Source organism: Stegodyphus dumicola, chromosome 4 (assembly GCF_044657685.1).
Source record: "Stegodyphus dumicola isolate Sdum_Otavi_A_Nest chromosome 4, ASM4465768v1".
Classification (NCBI taxonomy): Eukaryota; Metazoa; Arthropoda; class Arachnida; order Araneae; family Eresidae; genus Stegodyphus; species Stegodyphus dumicola.
The window spans coordinates 167996241-168016720 of NC_140771.1; the positions used below are offsets into that span (position 1 = coordinate 167996241).

The 20480-nt window shown below is 32.1% G+C and overlaps 1 protein-coding gene across 6 annotated transcripts in view; it reads right to left on the reverse strand.

The window, feature by feature from the left end:
• LOC118198793 (protein dead ringer homolog) overlaps window positions 1-18764 on the reverse strand; it is a 496618-nt gene extending 477854 nt beyond the window's left edge. For 5 of the 6 annotated variants that reach the window (XM_085815747.1, XM_085815744.1, XM_085815745.1 and 2 more), the window contains exon 1: window positions 18514-18764. In XM_085815747.1, the coding sequence (XP_085671873.1) occupies window positions 18514-18552 (39 nt within the window). In that variant the 5' untranslated portion in view covers window positions 18553-18764. The remainder of the gene's footprint in view (window positions 1-18513) is intronic. The other variant, XM_085815748.1, reaches the window with a different exon arrangement.
• Window positions 18765-20480: the final 1716 nt, after the last annotated feature.

A 20480-nucleotide genomic window follows, 5' to 3' on the forward strand; every position in this document is an offset into this window, starting at 1 on the left:
AAAATGTACCTAGTTTGGTTTATCATCTACTACTAGAAATAAAAAGACAAACTTGTTATTAGATGTCAAAAGACAAACTTGTTACTAGATGTCAAAAGACAAACTTGTTACTAGATGTCAAAAGACAAACTTGTTACTAGATGTCTAAGACATAAACATACTTTTGGGATTCACATGGTACCATTAACAATGATAAAAATGTAAACAAGCCTAAGGATGTGTGTATTTTTAATTACGGCAAAGCACACTAGGGCTATCTGCCTAAGGGGAGGGATGCCTTTCGTGGAGGACTTTCTAAGGGAAACTGACTCGTATACACGTTACACATGGGGAAAACCACGAAAACACCCATGCAGCCAGCCCGTTCGCGGGATTCGAACCTCGGACCGAACTACCAGTGTTCAGCGACTTTACCGCTCGGCCGCTGGTGGGCCAAGCCTAAGGATGAATCACTTTCACATAGTTAATAATTGTACACATGCTTTTTTTCGGCAGCAATGTGGCGACCGATCCCTTGGGCATTAGGATATTGGCTGAAGCACCTTTTTGTTGTAACTATCTATAAAACAGTGCTTCGAGTAGATTTACCTGAGTCTTCACGAGTATTTATATACTTTTGCCTGAAAACTAAACTAATCCATCAGTACTATGAAGCATGATTTCTACGATTCTCTGATTATTATCTTTTTTCTTTGCGGGTGCAAATTTTAAATGTTACACCTTTTAAAATGAAATTTACTAAATATCTTTAGTTGTGCTGGCATTATTATTACGAAGCAGAGAAGGTTAGCTTGAATTGTACTAGAGATTTTTAATGTAAAAATATTACCCCGAGTGCATTATTAATATTAATATAACATTCCATGTTTTATAAACATATTGGGACGACCGTAAAAGAATTGATTCATTAGCATATAGGTTACAATGCAGCAAAACAATCGATTTTTGATACCGATGACATTTCCTTTGCTATTAAGCAACAACATTGTCGTCACAGTTGTTATGCATAAAGCTTTTTAACCTTTAAATATAAATGTAGCTAACTTTATTCTGAAAATATATGTACAATACATATAAAATATACAAGCACGGGAAGTATGTGCCTATATTATAGTTACTGGTAAGCAACTCTGTGTAAATTGAAAGGTCCAAAAATGTATATGCCTACACACACAATCTTTTCCAATACGTAGGTAACACTAAACCAGTGTAAAGCTTTTCATTCACGCCTGGTCGGCGACCGTGACCGTCACCCGATGAATGCAATAATATGGAAGTAGTACATGATGGTTTAAATTTGCAATATTTTAATTTTGTGTTTGATAAAGACACAAAAACATAAGAGGAGGGTAAAAATCTAACAGCGTTGAGAAACGAACTACAACAGAACTTCTGAGGTAAATCTGTCATAAACTTTTTTTTTTTTTTATCGTTCACTAAAATCTCTCTCTTTCTTTCTTTTTTTTTAAAAAAAAATAATGTTCTTTAATAATGACTGTGTGATCACGACAGCTGGACACTAATGGTTTGACCCAGGGCTGGTAGTTTGACCACATGCTGGGATTTACCCCATGAGCAACGTAAATATTCATCAGTTCCCTTATATTCCTCCACGAAGGCATCTCTTCCCTGGCAGATAACTCCCAGTGCTTTGCCATACACATGTATACGAAATAAATGCATTTAAGCAGAGATCATAAACCTTTTCATGGTGGAAGGCAGCATAAAGTTAGGTTTAACACGACATAGCTACATCGATAAAACTCGGAATCAAAGTTTTACCTCTTCTTTGTGATAACAGATTTAAAGATTCTCTAAGATTTTATGCTTGTTTTCATTAGTTCAATCTAGAAGGTGCAGAACCAGTGTTAAAGTTTACGGATTGCATGGTAAATTTCCTTGATTTAAAGATTTTTTTTTTTACAAAAATTAATATCTTCTACAGACACAGTAGTTAAAAAAATTTTTTTAAAGCAAAAAAAATTATTATGCCGTCGCGTTAAAATTAAACTATTTATTATGTTTGAACTCGGAGTTACCTTTTAAAATGAAATTTACAGTGAGAACCAAATGCGCCAGAAATTAAATAGCCAGCTGAAATTCCAGGCCATTTTTCGTCAAAACACCAACCCTTCCATAAACTAGCAAAAGCCCAGATATTAAAATGAGAATTACTACGGCAGGGAGATCGATGTTATAAACAAAAACATCGAGATAATTCCCTAGCATTTATTTCAGCTATAGCAACCAGTAAAACGTAACTAGAGTACAAATGAATTATCGACATTTTTAACAGGCCGTTACTTGCCGACGTGAATCGATTGCAGGACCGAGGTCGTATAAATAAATGGTTACGTGCGAAAAACGAGAGAATTTAAAAAAATATTAGTACAGTAATAAAACTGGAAGAGAAGCACCTTTCGAAATGTTTATTATATCTATAATATCCTCGGTAACAATTCCTAAACTATCACTATTTCTGCCCAATGAGACTTTTCCTAAAATTTATAAATACCTGCAAATGAAAATATCTGTATCCCCATTCTGTAAAAGACTAAAATTGCAATACCTGTAACTCATAATAAAAGTAAATTTTACCCCTTTACCTGAAAAAAAGATAGGGTTATAGGACAATATTTCTGCTTTAAAAATAAACATACAAACAACGATACGAGATAAAGCATACCAGATCTACTTAAAAGTAGGGCTGCCTTCGTGGATCTACTTAAAAGTAGGGCTGCCTTCGCATTTACTTTTCACCTGGGGAAACCACGAAAATTCGCATGCGGCCCCTTTCGCCGGGCTTTGAACACACTTCGAACTACAGGTTTTCGGTGATTTTATCGCTCGTCAGTTGACCGCTCCAGAGCTAATGAAGAATTAATTTATCATACTTTTTTTTAATAAACAAAATCAAAACGAACCGAAAAGAATTTCATTTTAAAAAAAAATTACTCTGTTTATGTACTTTTTTTTTTAAAATAAAATTGTATAAGAAAATACAAAAATATTAAAAAAATTATCGTTTAAACAAAATGCATACGTAAAGAGACTTGCATATCTAATGCTTCTTTAAACCTTCTTCATGATTATCAAATTTAGCTTTAATGAGTGAAGAAGAATCACAAATGTCTCAGCCGACTAACCAGTTATAGTACGTGAAGACACCGAAATCTGTTTCATTAACGATATTCATGGTATAAAATAAACATTTGCTTAAAATATTAAGAAGCCCAAAGGAAATGACTGTTTGATATTACGCTATAATGAGCAAAAGGACATTTAACATATCGAAGATAAAATTGAAAATTTTATTCATTGTCCACCATATATAGGCACTGTGCCAACAATGTCTATATATGGTGGACATTATTTTCAACGAAACTGAAAATAACGACACATCAAAGCCAGAAAAACATCCCTCAAAAAAATTAATACATTTATACATATAAATTAATACAGCTAAGGCTTTCATCACCACCCGCGGCAACTGAAAATTTCGCCCCCTTCCCTCCTATTTCCCGAGAATGGAAAATATTTTATTCTGAAATTTCTTAACATCGGTTTGGCGCACCTTGACTGCTACGCCCTGAACAGATATTTCCTTACCCCTCTTAGCCATGCCACTGGGGGTTTTATTTATTCCAGAAGAAAAATGATAGAGAATACTTCGAGTTTGGTTTTAACTAAAGATTCTGGGTAACTGAAGAATGGTAATAGTAGTTCCAGATCTCCGGGATCATTAGTTTCGGGTATCTGGGCACTAAGCAATTAGATTTTACTATATAATTATAAGGATTTTTCGCCTTTTCTCTTAGTACATAGAACTGGCATTGGAATCCTGATTTTGCAGTTAACTTCTTACGTTTCTGGCTCCGAAAATGCTAACAATCTGTACATAATACAATACTTACAGCATCTGTAACGAAATTTTGCTTAGATTTTCATAACATCTTCAAAACTATTTAGATGCATTCTGTATTTTCGCTGAACTGATGATGTCAAGTGTCCGCATGTATTCGATCGCGGCACTAGTAATATTATTAGCAATGAATAAAAAAGTCCAAGTTGGTAGACAAATCGCATTCAGACATTCTGGAAACTGATGACAAACTGATCTGCGAATTACCTACCGTTAATGCTACAAAATACTCTCTACAGATTGAAAACAAATAAATTCTGAATTGATTTTATGCTCACGATCGAAAGGTTACAAGCAAATACCTCACTTCTCATACAAATCTGCTTTCATATGTAAATACCCAAAAAGCACTTTTTAAATCAGATTATTAAGCCAAAACATACGATAACTATTTGTTCATCCAGATTAATAATTTTTCCATTCGGTCGAATTTAATAATATTTTCTGATCAGTCTAATAATTTTTTGATTGGTAGATAAAAGAATTACACATAATTTTCATGGAAAAAAATTTAGTATGTAAATAAACTCTGGAAAAGTCCAAAAACCCAAAAGAATTCTCTTTTTCCCAACCGAAAGACGGAATTTGTTTCAGAAAGCTAATAACCTCAAAGTATGTATGAATTATTTCCAAAATACGTGAATCGGCGTATTAGTAAGCGAGGAAAAACAAAACTTTTCGTGTCGAAAAACAGCATTCATTTGAAAGCAAAAGAAGAATAACGCAATGCAGATAGAATAGCAATACATTAAATTTACTATCTCATCGATCCAAACAAATACAGAACTGGCAGGTAGTCAACTTCAAATCAAAAAGAGTAAGTTTCTAGTAATCTATAATCAATAATCCAATAATAAATCTTACTTCCTATTTTTTTTCCCCTAAAACAAATATTTGTATATTTATCGCTATTTGATTTGGACTGCATTTCTAACTAACCATGTAAAATAGTTACTACGCATTCATTTGAAATGTAATTAAAATAATGTATAAAAAGCATTACGAATTTTATTTACTATTAAATAAATTCCCTTAAAATGCAGGAATAACATTTTAAAAGCGGCAACATGCTTTGTTATCAATTTTGAATATTACCAAACTTTAATTAGAATAACATATTTTAATATTTTTAGCTACAAGAACACCATTTCCATCTAACTTCCCTTAATTACGAGTAATTAATTAATATAATAATGAATTATTTTTACTTATATTAACTATTTCATTTCGGTAATTAAATTCAAACTGGGAAGATAAGTAAACAAAAATGGCAAACACCGTTCGATTATTATGTTGAATTTTTACAATAATTGGCATTAGTTGATGTGGCGTTGCAGTATTAAACAATCACTTTCGGTACTGGAATTCAGAAAATTAATAGTTTCTAAACATTGTTGGAATCTTTCGCATTCCTAAAAATAACCAATTAAAAATCTGAATACATCTCAAAATTTGTTAATATATAGCATGTTTGACTAATTACAGCTATCCAATAAGTATTAGGATTATGGAAGAGATTGCAAAGGAAAGGATGATTTTTAAGATAAACTGGCTTATATTAAAATGGAGGAAACCACATGCAGCCAGCTTATTAACAGGGATTTGAACCCAGGTCGAATTATCAGTGTTCAGCGGTTTTACAGCTCGGCTGCTGTGGGCTTTATTGCTTTTAAACAGCTTATTTACATAAGCAACATAATAATGTAATTACAGTTCGAAAAATAGTATGCCTAGTCGAACGGCCACACGCTGAAAAATGGCTATGAGTCAGACGGGATAACAAAAATTAATTAAAAATCTTGAACTTCACGTAGTGACAACACTTTTTAAGTCTTACGCATGATAAATGTATGGTGGAGTACGGTAATGCCTAAAAATGATTGGAGAGATTCTCGTGAAGACATTTCTAAAGGCAGAAAAATATACATATTGTGAATGTAGCACTTACGTATGTTGTTTGAAAATGTAATCCAAATTTACAGACTGAATCCCACAAAACATATCGGAAATTGTTTAATATTTGATTTTAATAAGCTAAAATATCTATTTTATGTTATCGGTTGAAATACTTAATTTTAATAAACGCTGAAAAGCTTAGTTTTGTAAAGAATCTTGCATAATTTTACTACAAGAGATAAATTTTAAAAGAACCGGGTAAAAGTAAATTTCAGTTTCTAAGATTTGCAGCTATTCTTGTTATTTTAAGCACAATTTGAATTTAAAATTAGTTTTTTTTTTTTTTTTCCTGAATTCTGTAAATTACAGAATTTCTACTATGCAGATCCCACTTATAGCCGAAAAGTAACTGGCAAAAAATAGAAATTCCCTTCAGTAATGTACTTTTCTTTTAATTCTACATGAAGTATTTCCCGTGGAACTACAAAAGTGAAAAATTATATCAGACGAATAGATCATGAATTCTGAAATTGCCTGCTGGACAGCAAAAATAGTCTTAAATTATATGTTTTACAACTATTCATTAACAAATATCAGGGAAGACGTAGCATATTTTTAAATGATTTGATTACTCGGCAAGCCTTTGCCTTTAATTTTAAAGTTTCAAATGTATACCATATGTTTGGATAGTTATTCATAAAGAATAAAGTGTTTGTGTATTTATCCAAAATGATTTGTTGATTGTTTAAGACAAAGCACAGGCTATCTATGTGAGATAAGTCTTGGTAAAGTACTTTTTAGGGAAACTGGCTCGTGTTTGCGTTACGCATGCAGAACTTTAATAAAACTCCAAGAAACTCTTTTTCACCGAGATTTTAATTCGAATCGGTCTTATCCACTCAACAGTTCGTAGACTTTGATTCTAGCCTGATATAGAAATAAGATTTTACAGTAAAATTTAGCACTTTATATGGATTTAGATCTTTTTTTTATGAACATCCTGCAACATGCCAGAGCAAGTTTACTTTTTTTTTGGGGGGGGGGGGGTATATGTGCATTTTTTGTATTTAGAAAAAGACCCAGAATTTAATTTCCTTACTATATAACACTATCTAATTATTTTACAGTAGAACTTGGGCACAGAGTTCCCACATAAATCTTCTCCTCCAAAATTAGTTTCTAAATAAAATTCAAAATATGTTTCGAGTTTTAACAATTTTTCCCAGGAAAAAAATTTCTGCTTTTTAATTTTTTTTTTATCTAGAAGTATAACTCTATCCATCATACTTTTAATAAACACTAGTATATTTTAAAGATCAAAATTTAATCAGGGATATCAAAATTTAATTTTAAAAATGTTACAAATTAACTAATTTTCCAAAGGTGATAAAACTGTGCATAGGAACAGGAGTCTTTATTAGCTTTCATCTTAATTAAACGTGATTTAAAATATATGAAGGTAATAGAATATTCTTCTTTCGAGCCAAAAAATGGTGACTAATGAAATCTGAATGCGTTCAGCTCATGTGATATTCGCAAAGAAAAGCAGGCTCTAAATTTAGCTAATTTATAATTCAGTCGATTCCTTTAAACATCCTGTTTTCAGTCTTCTTTATTTTAGAGCATTTACGACCCTAAAAAGGAACCCCCGTCCACCAAATTAAAAAGCGTCTAACCTGACAAGTTTTGGCACGGACGTTAGCAACACGTCAGCAAATTCTCGAAGATTTATGACTGAAACAGTTCCTAATGACGACATACTATCTGTCTGCTTAGAGATCAATGCATGCAGAATGTTAAATGGGAAAAGCAGTTAAATGAATACGGAACGCTACGACATAGAAGTCTTCGATTCTTTCTCCCTTTGGGATTTTTAGCAATGAAAAAGTACAAAGACCTTAAAAAGGTAAACCCAAATTAGCATCATAGCCTGAAGCAAGACATCAAGACTTCCAAGAAATAAAGACTTTAGTGTTGAAATGCGAGGTTTCATAGGAAGTACCGTTAATGCCTGTTTTTTCGACTCAATATAAGCTGTAATCTCCAATTCATTTTGCAACAGGGATTGTTTTATCGTAGAAACTGCAATGATCACAAGACTGCAAGCAACTACAATATAAGCAATAAGAGGCAAGTTAATTTTTCATCTATGTCTATGGTTATAACTTTAAAAGAAAATAAATTTAACCAAAGGATTTTTTACGAAGTACGTAGTTAATGGCGTCAAAAATATCTTTTACTGTTTAAGAAAATAAATTAATTTTCCATTAACTAATAAAAAAAGGGAAGCTACGTTAGAAGGTAAAATAACATCATGTTTTCTTTGTAACTGCAAGGTGCTTAGTTCACATGAATGATGAATGTACGATAGCGTAATGTAAAATAATCTAAATGTTAAGGAAATTTGGAAAGACTGAATTCAAAGCGTTGCAAAGGCTAATTTTTATAAAACAGTTTCAATAAAATATTTTATTATCAAGTTATTTAACTGAAATAAAGACCAAATAAAAGATTCAACGTTGATGTCTTGAAAAATACTTGGAAAAGATTAAAGTTGAATATATATATTTTTTAAGACTACCACCCACCTTTCGACGAATGGGCAAATTATTCTTTCCTAATGATTTTCATAAACACTTGATTTTTCTAAGAATTCCGCAAATTTGGATTTGATTACTTAATATGGTGTAGCATATGAAACAATGTCTCAACTGTGTTTCGGAAAGGTTCGAAAATATACAGAAATGTTGTTGGCTAAAAAAAATAAATTAAAAAAAATTGAGTATTCCTCACGTATAAAAAACATTTCAATTTCCTTTCATGTATCAATTTTGTTCAAGAGTCTGTATTTTTATTCCAATTTCCAACTTTCTGAATTAGATGAGCTTCACGTAACTCTTCATCATGTAACTCATCATTCTGTTCATCTTTTTAAGTACAGCCGAACAAGATTAACAGCACCAAAATTAAAATTTTATTAAAACAATCAAAGAATGAACACATATTTTGATATTCGAACACTTATTACATTACGAGATCAGTATCAAAATTTCCTTCTCTTCCACAGTATCTGAAAAGTTAATGCACTAACAATAAAAGACGAAATCAAATATAAAAATGGCATTGGATTCATGCAACACAATAAATAGTTTTCGATACGTATTTACATTACATACATTTCGATACATATACACTACAGAACTGCTATTAATAAGCTCAGCATGAATTGATAAGCTTGAATATAGCTTTTGTATTAAAGGTAAAACTTTCTCGTTAACAAAAATCGTCATATGCACGAATGTTTATGTTCCTAAGTTAGCTATTATAACAAAGTGAGGATAAATTTACAGCCTTTAAACATACAGATGAAATATTCAAAAAGCGACATCAGGCTGCTTCTGGTGTCACAGATTACAACTTGACATGCTTAGATAGGCTGTCATTCAAAATCAACTTCAATCAAAATTCAATTTCATTTCTCTAACTGTTACCGGCAATGTATGAAAAACCAGCACTCTATATAGAATACCTAGACATTTTTTTTAGAAAACTGGCCCGTAATGTATCAAAGGATTAATATTTCGTGTATTTCCTAGGTATTCAATAGAATACCAAATGACAAACTGAAAAAGTATGAAATAAATCCCTGATTTGTTTCGAATATCACGTTCCGTTTTTGCTACCTGCTGTGTGCTCATGCAAGCACAAAGTGTCATCAAAAGTTTCATACCTTCTAGCAAAGATGAGAAAATGGATATTTTGTACAATGAAAATGATATCCAAGGTAAAATTAATTCTAAAATGAATCTGAAAATAAAAGTAAAAAAAAAATCGGAAAACAAATTTCTGCTTTTGGGAAATCACTATCAAAGCGAGTTCCTGTTCCTGACGTCGACAAAGAACGAGACAATTCACTCGTCGACGCTTTGGTTTGATGAACCCTAACTGATTCTCGATATACAACGTTTCGTTTTTATGAACAATGATATAAATTTATTGTTATTAGTGTATAATTTTCTTGTATTTTGAAAAAAAAATATTAAAAATTTGGGACCTGAAATCGGTAGAACAATGAGTAATGTATTAAAGTTCTGGAATCTCTGCATCAAATAATAAGTGTATTAACGATATGCTCAGCTAAATATGGCCGACGAAACGTTAATAATGACTGTAAAACAATAACCCTTGGGAAGTTTTTATTCTTAGCGTTCTAAACAGAGCTTCCTGTAAAATCGAAGAGCCTAATAAAACTGTAGAAATCAACGAAAGCTCTTTTACGAAGAGGATAGAATGCCAGTTGTTTATTAAATAAAGAGTTTCACGGTCGACGGGATAATACTTAAGTACCAATGCAGTGTGTGTTAAACAAAGTGCCGAAATATGAAGCGTCTTTGCGTGAAAAAAGTAATGAAGTGTAATTCAAAAATTTCAGTCAAGACTACTCCTCTTGCAAAAGTCGGTTAGTTTGAGTTTCTTATTTTTTATATTAAAATTTTGTTTTTTTAGTAAGAAAGGCATAAATTTTGTTTTGTATTAATTTCATTTCTCTTTACGTACTTTATGGCACTCTTCCATTATTTTTTCAAAATAATATTTGTATTTTTGAGGAAAGCATTTTTTTAAATAATAGCCTCAATAATGATCTTTTTTATTACTTTGCCTAAATAGCATTTCTTATTCTATAGAATCCCTAGGTTTCTCATATTTCATACTTTGCCTAAAAACGCCAGGGCATTCTACAAAGTGCCTAGGTATTCTATAGAATGCGGATGTTTCATACGCTGCCGATAATATAGACACATCTGCAAACCTTTCATTTTAGCAAAAGACGGAACATAAAGGTCAAGTGCCGAACCTAGTGAGTCCACCACTGGTCCACCAGTGGCCGAACCTAGGACCGCTGAACATAGTCTGACCCAAGTTAATCCAGGCAAACGGGCTGGCCTTCACTGCAGTTTTCGTGTTTTTACCCATGTGTGGCGTAAATAGGAGCCAGTCTTCCTTAAAAAGTCCTCGACGAATGGCCCTTCCCCTAAGCAAATAGCTTTCTTGCGCTTTGCCATGATCCAAATAATCCAGTCCAATAAAAGTAAAGGCATTTCGGAAGATGCCTAAAATGTGATAAACTTTACAAAGAAAAGGCTTTCATTCAAATGTGTCTTTGCAGTGAAATGAAAAAATGAATACGAATTGCTTTCTGTTAACAGATAATACCTATGATCAGTTACTGGTGCTTGCAATAAACTTGAAAAATCATAAAAGGAAAAATTATAGTTTTATTAATGTGTTGAATCTAATAATATTTAGTATTCTTCCTTTGTAAGATCACGGAATGTTTTAGGAATGTAATGGTTGTTGTATTTTATATGCTTTATATCCATACAAACATTTTCCAGACTAAAATCTAAATCACTGCTTAGATGCTTTTTATTACATGTTATTAAATTTTAAATAGTATGTTGAAAAACTTGTACATAATTGTTTGACGGGGGATTACTTTAGTATCCTTTGTTGTGCACTATTAATCGTCACGTGGTACGCTGAAAATGTTCCGCATAATTGCCATTTTCGTGTCCTGTGGACTGATAAGTAAAAATTACATTTTATGTGAACATTTTTCAAATGTATGTTTAGTTATTCATCAAAATAAAGAATAAATTCATTTCACAATGAAATATGATCAATATTTTTAGCGAAAGTGATTCAGATACCGAGACGGATTGCATAGCCTTTAAGTTGACAGTTATAAGGTGAAACATAGTATTCGTGCCCCCGAGGTTTATATTGTGCTAATTAAAGGTTAAATGCAAATTTTCATGGATGAGAATGATTTTCTTGACAACTTTATGTTAAGACTGAAGAATATTCATTTATACCAAGATAAAATATTGTGCTTCAAGAAATCAAAATATTCATAAGGCGACCATGACGAATAGCCGTACAGGATAACATTTTAGGCATTTCTGTATTACCACCAAATGAGAAATGCAAAACTGTTCCAAAGAATTGTTTCTTTTTAGGTTAGGTTAATAATTGTGTTGAAACGTATTTTTTTTTAGTCGCACTGTTTTCTTGTTATGTTCATTTCATATTTGAAGTAAAATAAGGACCTGAATTCATACTAAAGCCTCTGCAAACTTTGAAGTGGTGTTGAGTAAGAAAACGACTGGATACGAAAGTCGTTTACTATTAGACTAATTTTGTAATGCCTGCTTTTTAGCCACTGATAAGTTTTAGAAAAGTACCATACTTTAGGAAAATACATCTTACTTTCAGCTTGATGGATCTATTAATTAGATGACAGCAGATCTTTAAGCACACGAGTCTAAGGTTTAATTCTTAAATTAGCTTAACGCTTCTAATTTAAAATAATTAAAATTTTTGTCAACAGAAAATTACAAATCATTTTGTTCTGTAGGAAGCATCTTTAGGAATAATGCTTACAAAGAAATTTATTTTAAAACTAATAGTACCAACTAGATTCATAACTCAGCTAGATTTTTGAAACAGAAATGTGTATCAAAACATAACACTATAAGCACTATCATTTTAAATGGAATAGATCGGCAAATTCCAAGTGCAAGTGCACATTCAGGAAGTGGACAGTCAAATTCCGCTATTATTTATAAGCCCCTAAAGGATTTCGTGCCGACCTGTTGCTAACTGTGTTATTTCCACTTATATCTGAAAACTGGGGGAATGGTTTCTTAGAGAAAAGGTAGATCTAACAAAAGCCTTCCACAAAAGAGAAGTTGAAGGTCACATCTTTCAAGGACAAGTAAGATTTTCGATCAAATCCTTTTAATAAATAAATGGTGCTCGATATTCAGGGCTGACCACAATACAAAGCAGTAGTCCCTAAGGGCACATTCCTTTCACAGTAAATGGAAACGCGGATTTTCGTGCGCTGTATCCTGAGGCAGATAACAAACTTACTATGCTACATCAGAAATAATGTCAATCACGAAGAAGTTAAAAATAATCCAGTTAAAGACATACTTTTATCATTTGGTCAAAAAGTTTCACAATAGCCGGAGGCTAATTAATAATCCTGTAATAAAAATTTACAATTATAACCTTACTGATGCAAATAACACTAAAAGGCCAATAAGCATCTTAACCCTTCAGCACACGCGCATCACTCCGCTACGTTAGTACCCGCGCGGAACAAATTTTACCCCAGTGCTTGTTTTTCGGAGTTCACCCCCCCAACGTGTAAATAAAGGCATTTTCTTTGTTTTCAATGAATGGATAAATGACTAATAGCTTTGTGAATTCTGTTAAACCTTTTTTCCAGTTTTAATTCGAGATAATCTTACTTTAAGTTATACAAACATTTCCATACTGGTTACCTATAAAAACCGAAATTTATGCAAACTAATATAAAATACATATATGATTTTTTATATTAGAAATATCATTTTCATATATACATATTTTTTAAATATAAGTGTTTATTATAAAGAGTGGTTTGACAAAGTACTAGAGGAATATGAAAAGGCTGCATTCTTACTAGCTTTTTTCCTTAAAACTGAATATAATGTCATACAGTTATTCATATCAAAGAATAGATTCTAAATAACACATAGTTTTTCCGCCCCCCTCCCTCCTACCTGTGTTTATTATTCAAATAATCTCCTCACATTGAACAGTCCTCACATAGTGTGACAACATAGTTTTACAAACAAGTACATATTTTTGCAAACGCTGGAGTGCTGCTCTCAGCACTCCAGCGTAATATAATAGGAAAAACAACACCTTCAATTCACCTACGTTTGTCTGTTGTGCATCACGTTCTCTAGAGAATTTGTTTCTTATTGATGAAATGTAAATGTTTGTTGATTTTACCAAATCTTCCATTATTTATTCATCAATAATTTCCAATGAACACTCAGTTAGATGTTTCAACTTTCTAAAGCTTTTGGTAAAATCCTAGTATACGGTGCAGCCTTGGCGCGATTTTGAAAATTATCGCCAACACCAAAAATGATCCGAAGAACGTCTATATATATACTATGTGTGTATATACACTATATACATAGTATATACTATGTATAACTCTATATATTCTTTGAATGATCCGTTTACTACTCATCGTATATGTCGCGTTTTTACTGCTCATCATAAAGTCGCCAAAAGTAGCCAAATCCCGTGTGCACCGGATACTAGGATTAAACCAAGCTTTTCTTGACACTATACTGTGCGGCCGTGACCGAACGTTTTTCGAGGGTACTTTTTTACTTCAAATTGTTCCATCTATTCAAACATAAAAATTATATGATGTCAAAGAAGATCATGGGAATCATCATATCACTGGTCAGAAACAGTTTCAGGAGCACTTTCAGAAATATTATTGCACTCAGAATCGGAATTTTCAGTTGCGCTATCAGTTTCAACACTAGCGAGAAGAACCCGCAGTCGTTACTGTTCTCGCTCGTACGCACTCATATCAATGAGTGTCTCCCTGGAAGTGAAACGTTAGTACACGCGCGGGGTAGCTACAATCCCGTTGCACATGCCTTCCCGGAAAACACAAAAATCCCATGGACACGGGAAAAATTCCTTTGGACGACCACTTCCTAATCTTGATCTTGAAAGGTACATAAAGTACTAGAAAGGTCACGCACGACCTTCCCTTATTTTCTAAGAAAAGACTACACGTGGGGTGGATTTTACCCCAGCGCGTGTGCTGACGGGTTAATCCCTCATTTAATTATTTGATATTTTGTAATTATGTATGAACTTGATGACTGTTTTCATGTAGTTCTGGTTGTGTATGCTTATTTACTGTTTTCTTATGGCATGATGCTTTCACACTTCCCTTCTTCAACACAACCCACCAGCTCGACAGCTCTTTCCCCAAAATTTTTTAGCACATATAATGATGCTTTTTTTTTTTTAATCTCCACATCACTTAGATTTTCGGTTAAATTTTGAAACTTTTAATTGCACTCGATTTGGGGTAGGGCAATAGGCCCATGTACCCGGGTGTTTAAAGCAGTCTACATCATGATGACTAACTGAGAGAAATAACACATACACATATACTACACTAATCTACCTTTGCGACTGCACTATCAGACTCTTAGGCAGAATTTCTGCATTAGAAAATCTAACATAGAATAAAGAACTAATTAATTGATTGCGTGATTGATTGATCATAGTAGCCAAGTGATTGATTGCAGGATTTCTGTTAAAATTTTTTTCTATGATTCTTGAAAAATTCCTTAAGCTTTTTATGGTTTAAATACATGAGATTAAACCCTTATCTCTGGCAGAATAAAAGCTAAAAAAAAAATACGCAAAGTTTGAAACGTAATAAAAAAATATGATAAATACAATATGTTAAAATTCAAATTTCGATTTTTTACAAAAAGTGGACGTTTTATTTATGAATTCACTTATTTCGTCCAAGGAATATATGAACTGAAGACGAAGTATAGACAAAACTGTTTTAAAATGAACACTAAAAATTTAGTAAAATCTTAGATCTAATGCGAATTAAAATGACTTTTACGAAGTTGGCGAGTTAACTCATGTTCTCAGCTTATGGGCAAACATAATGTTTAAAACGATCATTTCGAGAGTTTATGAGGAAAACTGTTTTTCTGTTTATGAGGAAAACTGTTAATAGGTTTCAAATAACTTGTTTTAAACCTGATACAATAAATACTCGAAGAAATATATTACAATAGAATATCAATAAGAGGGAATAAATTTTATGTCACTTAATAATTAATATTCATTTTCGTAATTTTTAAAAACTGGAAAGAAAATCTGCATAAATATTTGGAGGCAAAAACTAAAAATTTGAAACAATTTTTTAGAAATTATGCCTGATGTGCATGTACCACATTTTAGAACAATTTATTCTGCTGCTTCTGTGACATAGTATTAATTAACAATAAATTTGTATATTTGAAACTATACACTTTTTTAAAAAAATTTTTAAAAACTGACGTATCAATTACAGTTTTAAAACTAAATATCACTGTAAGAGAAAAAAACTCTGATTCGAATAAATTTTGCTTCAACAAAGTTCATTATTATGGGTAAGAATATATATAAGAAACAGTTAAATGTCTACTTTAAAATTTTACACATCGATTTTCCCATACGCCTTTACCTCAGACAGAATTTCTTTTATCAATATACTCATATAATATATTACTTTTTAATATTTTATCGTACATCCTTTAGGTTTGGCAATTAAGTGTATTTATTAAATAATCATAAATAATATGTACAGTATCTAAGGCTTAAAGCCCATTTCCAAAAGAGCCTTAACACTTTTGTTACCGTTTGAGCCTTAGAGAGGAGTTTTATTTCCTGTTGAACCCAATAGGGAAACACCCCTTCATTTCATTTTTCATACAGTTTGTGTTTTTACACCCTTTTATATAAAGAGAATGTGAAGTTAGGAACTGAAACTTCCATCCACGTAGCATTAAAACGGGAAAATAATAATGAAAAGGGAAATATTTTCACACTCGTAAAAATGAAATTTTTTATTCGCGTATGAAATGTTATATAAAAATCCAAATAAATATTTATAATAGTGTAATAAGTATTTTCATATATTTTACCCAAATAAATGTTTATATCTTACATAAATTGGTATATATTAGCTCCGTGAAATAATTACTTAGAAATGCTAAATATACCTAAATGTTATATATACAATGTTACTTTACTTGCAATGTTACTTTAATGTAAATTAAGTTTTGTGAACAAATTTTCCTTTTTGCTTTTTTTTTTTTTCCCCACATAGTTAAAAACCAAAAGTTATGTAGATTTAAACGTTTTGGCTCAGCTGACTAAACATGCTTCTGCTTGTTTTGCTACAGGAAATTATACATAAAAACAACAAAATTTTATTGTACAAATTTTATTTTAAAAGAAATCGGAACTTCTCGTCATTTAATTTCTAGTCAAGATTAGCTGTTGGCTTTGAATAAATAAATCAGTTATAATCTTCGGTATAATGATTAGTTTAAAATAAGACGTAAGTTATATTATGTATCCTTTTTATTTTGGATTTATACCAAATGAACTGAAGTCTGAGGGAAAAAAATTCACTCTATAAATCAGACATGAGTCAGTTTAAAATGTTGGGAAAGTTTCCAAAGCTTTTCTTATTTTGTTTATTTCCCAATACTTAGGAGTATGTCCTTAAATAATAACAAGTATTATTTAATTGTGGTAATATCTCATATTATCTTTAACTTGGTGCGTTTAGAATATAAGAGTTTAAATATTTCAGTAATTTCCTCTAAGAATTAAACTTTCAAATGCCATTTCTCACACTTTTTCTTGAGATATTTATATCCTGAAATTTAAAATGAGCTAGAATACTCATTAACAAGAACATCCTTATCATCAGAGTTTTCAACAAGGCTTGAAGATAGTTCATAGATGGTCAAAAGTACGAAAATGAATGCTTTAAGAAATCAGCAGTCAACAATAGTAAATTTTGTTAACCTTGTTATGCATTTTAAAAACACAAAGCATTTGGATCTTAGATCACCAAGTGACGGGAAGTTTGAACATATCCGACTGACTAAAACAATAAACCGTTTTCTATACTACTTCTTGGTTAATATTAAAAAAGATAAGTTCACTTTATCTACAGACTCGGAATTTTCAATAAAATTTGCGAAATACAAATATCTGGACTGACTAGAACCACATTTTTTCGGAAAAACTGGGTTGTAACCAAATGAGAGACATTTATTTTTTCGTTTATCATATTACAAAAATTAGAGATAAAAAATATGATTTCCATGGCGCAAAATGCAAAAAACAAACTTTCCTAAAACACAGAACCCGATCCCATTTCATCCAAAATAAAACAATGAAATTAATTAAAATTTATGCCTGTATTGAAACTATACACACAGCTCAATTCGTTTGCATTATACTAAACGAGATTTTTCATTTCCATAATACAAAAGGCATAGTCTATTTCTATTCAATTAAAAATAAACTACTGCATTTTTTTAAATTAACAAAACTTTAATCAACTGAAAATAATATATATATAATACAAAATGTATAATAAATATATCATTTTAAAAAATTATAAATTAATAATAAATATATTATAAAAAATTATATATTTATAATATATCATTAAAATACTATAAATCTATAATAAATATGTCATTAAAAATTATAACTATATCTTTTCACATTAATTAAATCAATATAAACAGCTAGATAAATTAATAATAAGTTTTATCTGAAATCCTGTTCTACTGTACTTGTGTGAATAAACATAACTAGCATGAGCCCTTAGTTCAATTAAAAATGAAAATCTAGAGCTCATATTAAATATAAAACATGATAATTAGTAGTTCTCAAAACTTTTGCCTGGTGCACAGCACATTTTATATATCTCCTTATCTCATAATTACAATTTTCTTATGTCACGACACATCCATTATTTCATGGTAGTAATCGTTGTTAAATGTTCATGAGAAAAAATATAAAACATTTTAAAATTCACGAAAAAAAATCTTGGGCTCTTAAATTTTGTAGATACATTCCTAATCGGAAAGCCCAGATGCGCACCAGTCCGCATCGGAGAAGGGGGGGCGTAGGGCAGTGCGTTCACCTGCGAAGCCTAACGGGCCGCGTGCTTTTCCGCCGCCCAGCTGTGCTGGAAATAAACAAACAGAGTGGAGTGGACTTACCATAGGTGCATCCAAATCCGTCTCTGGATGTGGATCCATCCTGAAGGCGGGAAGGGGGGCTCTGTTTTTGACACGAATTTTGGCCCCTGGTTTAGACACCGCTCACCAGAAAGAAAAGAAGAAAGCTTCGACTGTAAACAAGGGATCGCTCCAGCGTCGAACACCACTCTACAAATCGTTTCTACAGAGATCGCGCAGACGATCAGTCCTTCGCTTAGCAAGAGTTACCCACTAGACTGAGGAACGACGGCGGCGTGTTTCGCGGGTGCTCCGGACGATCCCAGGATGCAACGCGCGTCTTTTCAGCCTATCAAATGAGGCGCGGGCATCGAGGGCTCGGCGCGGGATTAATTTTATTGGACCAAATGTCGGCGCGTCTTCGCGAATCGCAAACCTCGTATTATTATAATATTTATTTTAGTTTCTCGACTTGACCGGCGAAGGAGAGAGAAAGAGGTGAGATTTTTTCGATCACGGCAAAAAAGTTTTTTATTCGTCCCGGAGTTAGGCGGGGAAAAAGTTAGGGAAAGTTTCGCAGGGCGCCTCCGCGCACAGGGAGGTTGCGCGATTTTCGTTTCTCCTTCCGAATGGTTGAAAACTTCGCGTACTCTCATGGAAATACTTTAGCTCTGCATTCTCATGGTCAGCATGATATTAAATAACTATGGTTGCTTCTTAACACTGACCGACACCAGCAGGTTAGAAGGCCAGATTTAAAAAGGATTTATAACTGTAATTTTAGAATTCATTTAGAAAAAAAAAAAAAAAAAAATCTGAGAACTTCATGTTAGTATCTAACATTTCGAAAAAGCTAAAATTTACACCATTAAAGTTTAAAAAGAAACATGCATTTAAAAATTAAAAAAATGAATTTACAAACCTGCAATCTGATTTTGAAATACAGATTTCACTTTCAGAACCCATGAAACAATTTTAAACTAAGCAATTACAATAAGTGCACTACTAGTTTAAGAATGAGCCCACGAAAACTAAAGACACAGAATATAAAATTTTGCATTTCAAACTGACTGTGGAAAATGGCAAAGCAAAACGGTAGATAAAAAATTTGCTGTGATATTATTTCGTTGTGAAATAGTGTCACGTGAAGATTTGTCTACTTATTTAATAAAGATCTGGTTATTGAAAACGTAGCTGCATTTTTATTTCATAGGATTGTTTGTGCATGAGGACTGCAACAAATATTACTCTGAGATGGCAACACTTTTTATTTTGCCAGATGCATAATCCATAAATTGAAGCAAAAAGCGCCTCTAAGAGCACTATGTGCTGGGAATATCTCATAACAGCGCAACATGGTCAACTGTTGTCTCGATGGACCCTTCACGTAGATAAGTCTTAACCAAATGTTCCTTCAACAGAGTAACAGCAAAAGGACCTGCAATAATAAATTCATCATAATTATTACAATAGAAATTTAGATATGAAATACAATACTCAAGTGAGAAGCTTCGAAGCATCAGGCGAAATTTTGTCCAGATGTAGTCGTGATTCAAGATACTGTGTGATGTAGTACACTATCAGATCATGGACAATTAATCAGAGAAGCTCTAAACATCCAATAAAGCAAAATTTTGTTTTGGTTCATGATTAGCTTCTGCTAAGAAAGCAAATTCATAAAAAGTTAAAAATACTGAAAAAGTTACGTCTTAAAATAAGAAAAGCTAGCTGGATTATCCATTCTTATAAGCAGTGACATTCGGGAAGTGATTGCACAAAGAGCATTTTAACTTTGCATATTGCCAATGCTTCTCTAGGTACAAAGCAAATGTGAGCGAATCTGCTATTGACCGTCTTTTAAGGAGACAGTGTTCTTTTAGATGGACAGCCGTCATCTCCTTTGCTTTTATCACTTCAAAAATCTTATCAATTTGGAGTCCACTTTTACTTCTGATGTCTCAATATCGAAAAGATTTGATATTTATCGTATCAATTAATTCTTGTGTAAA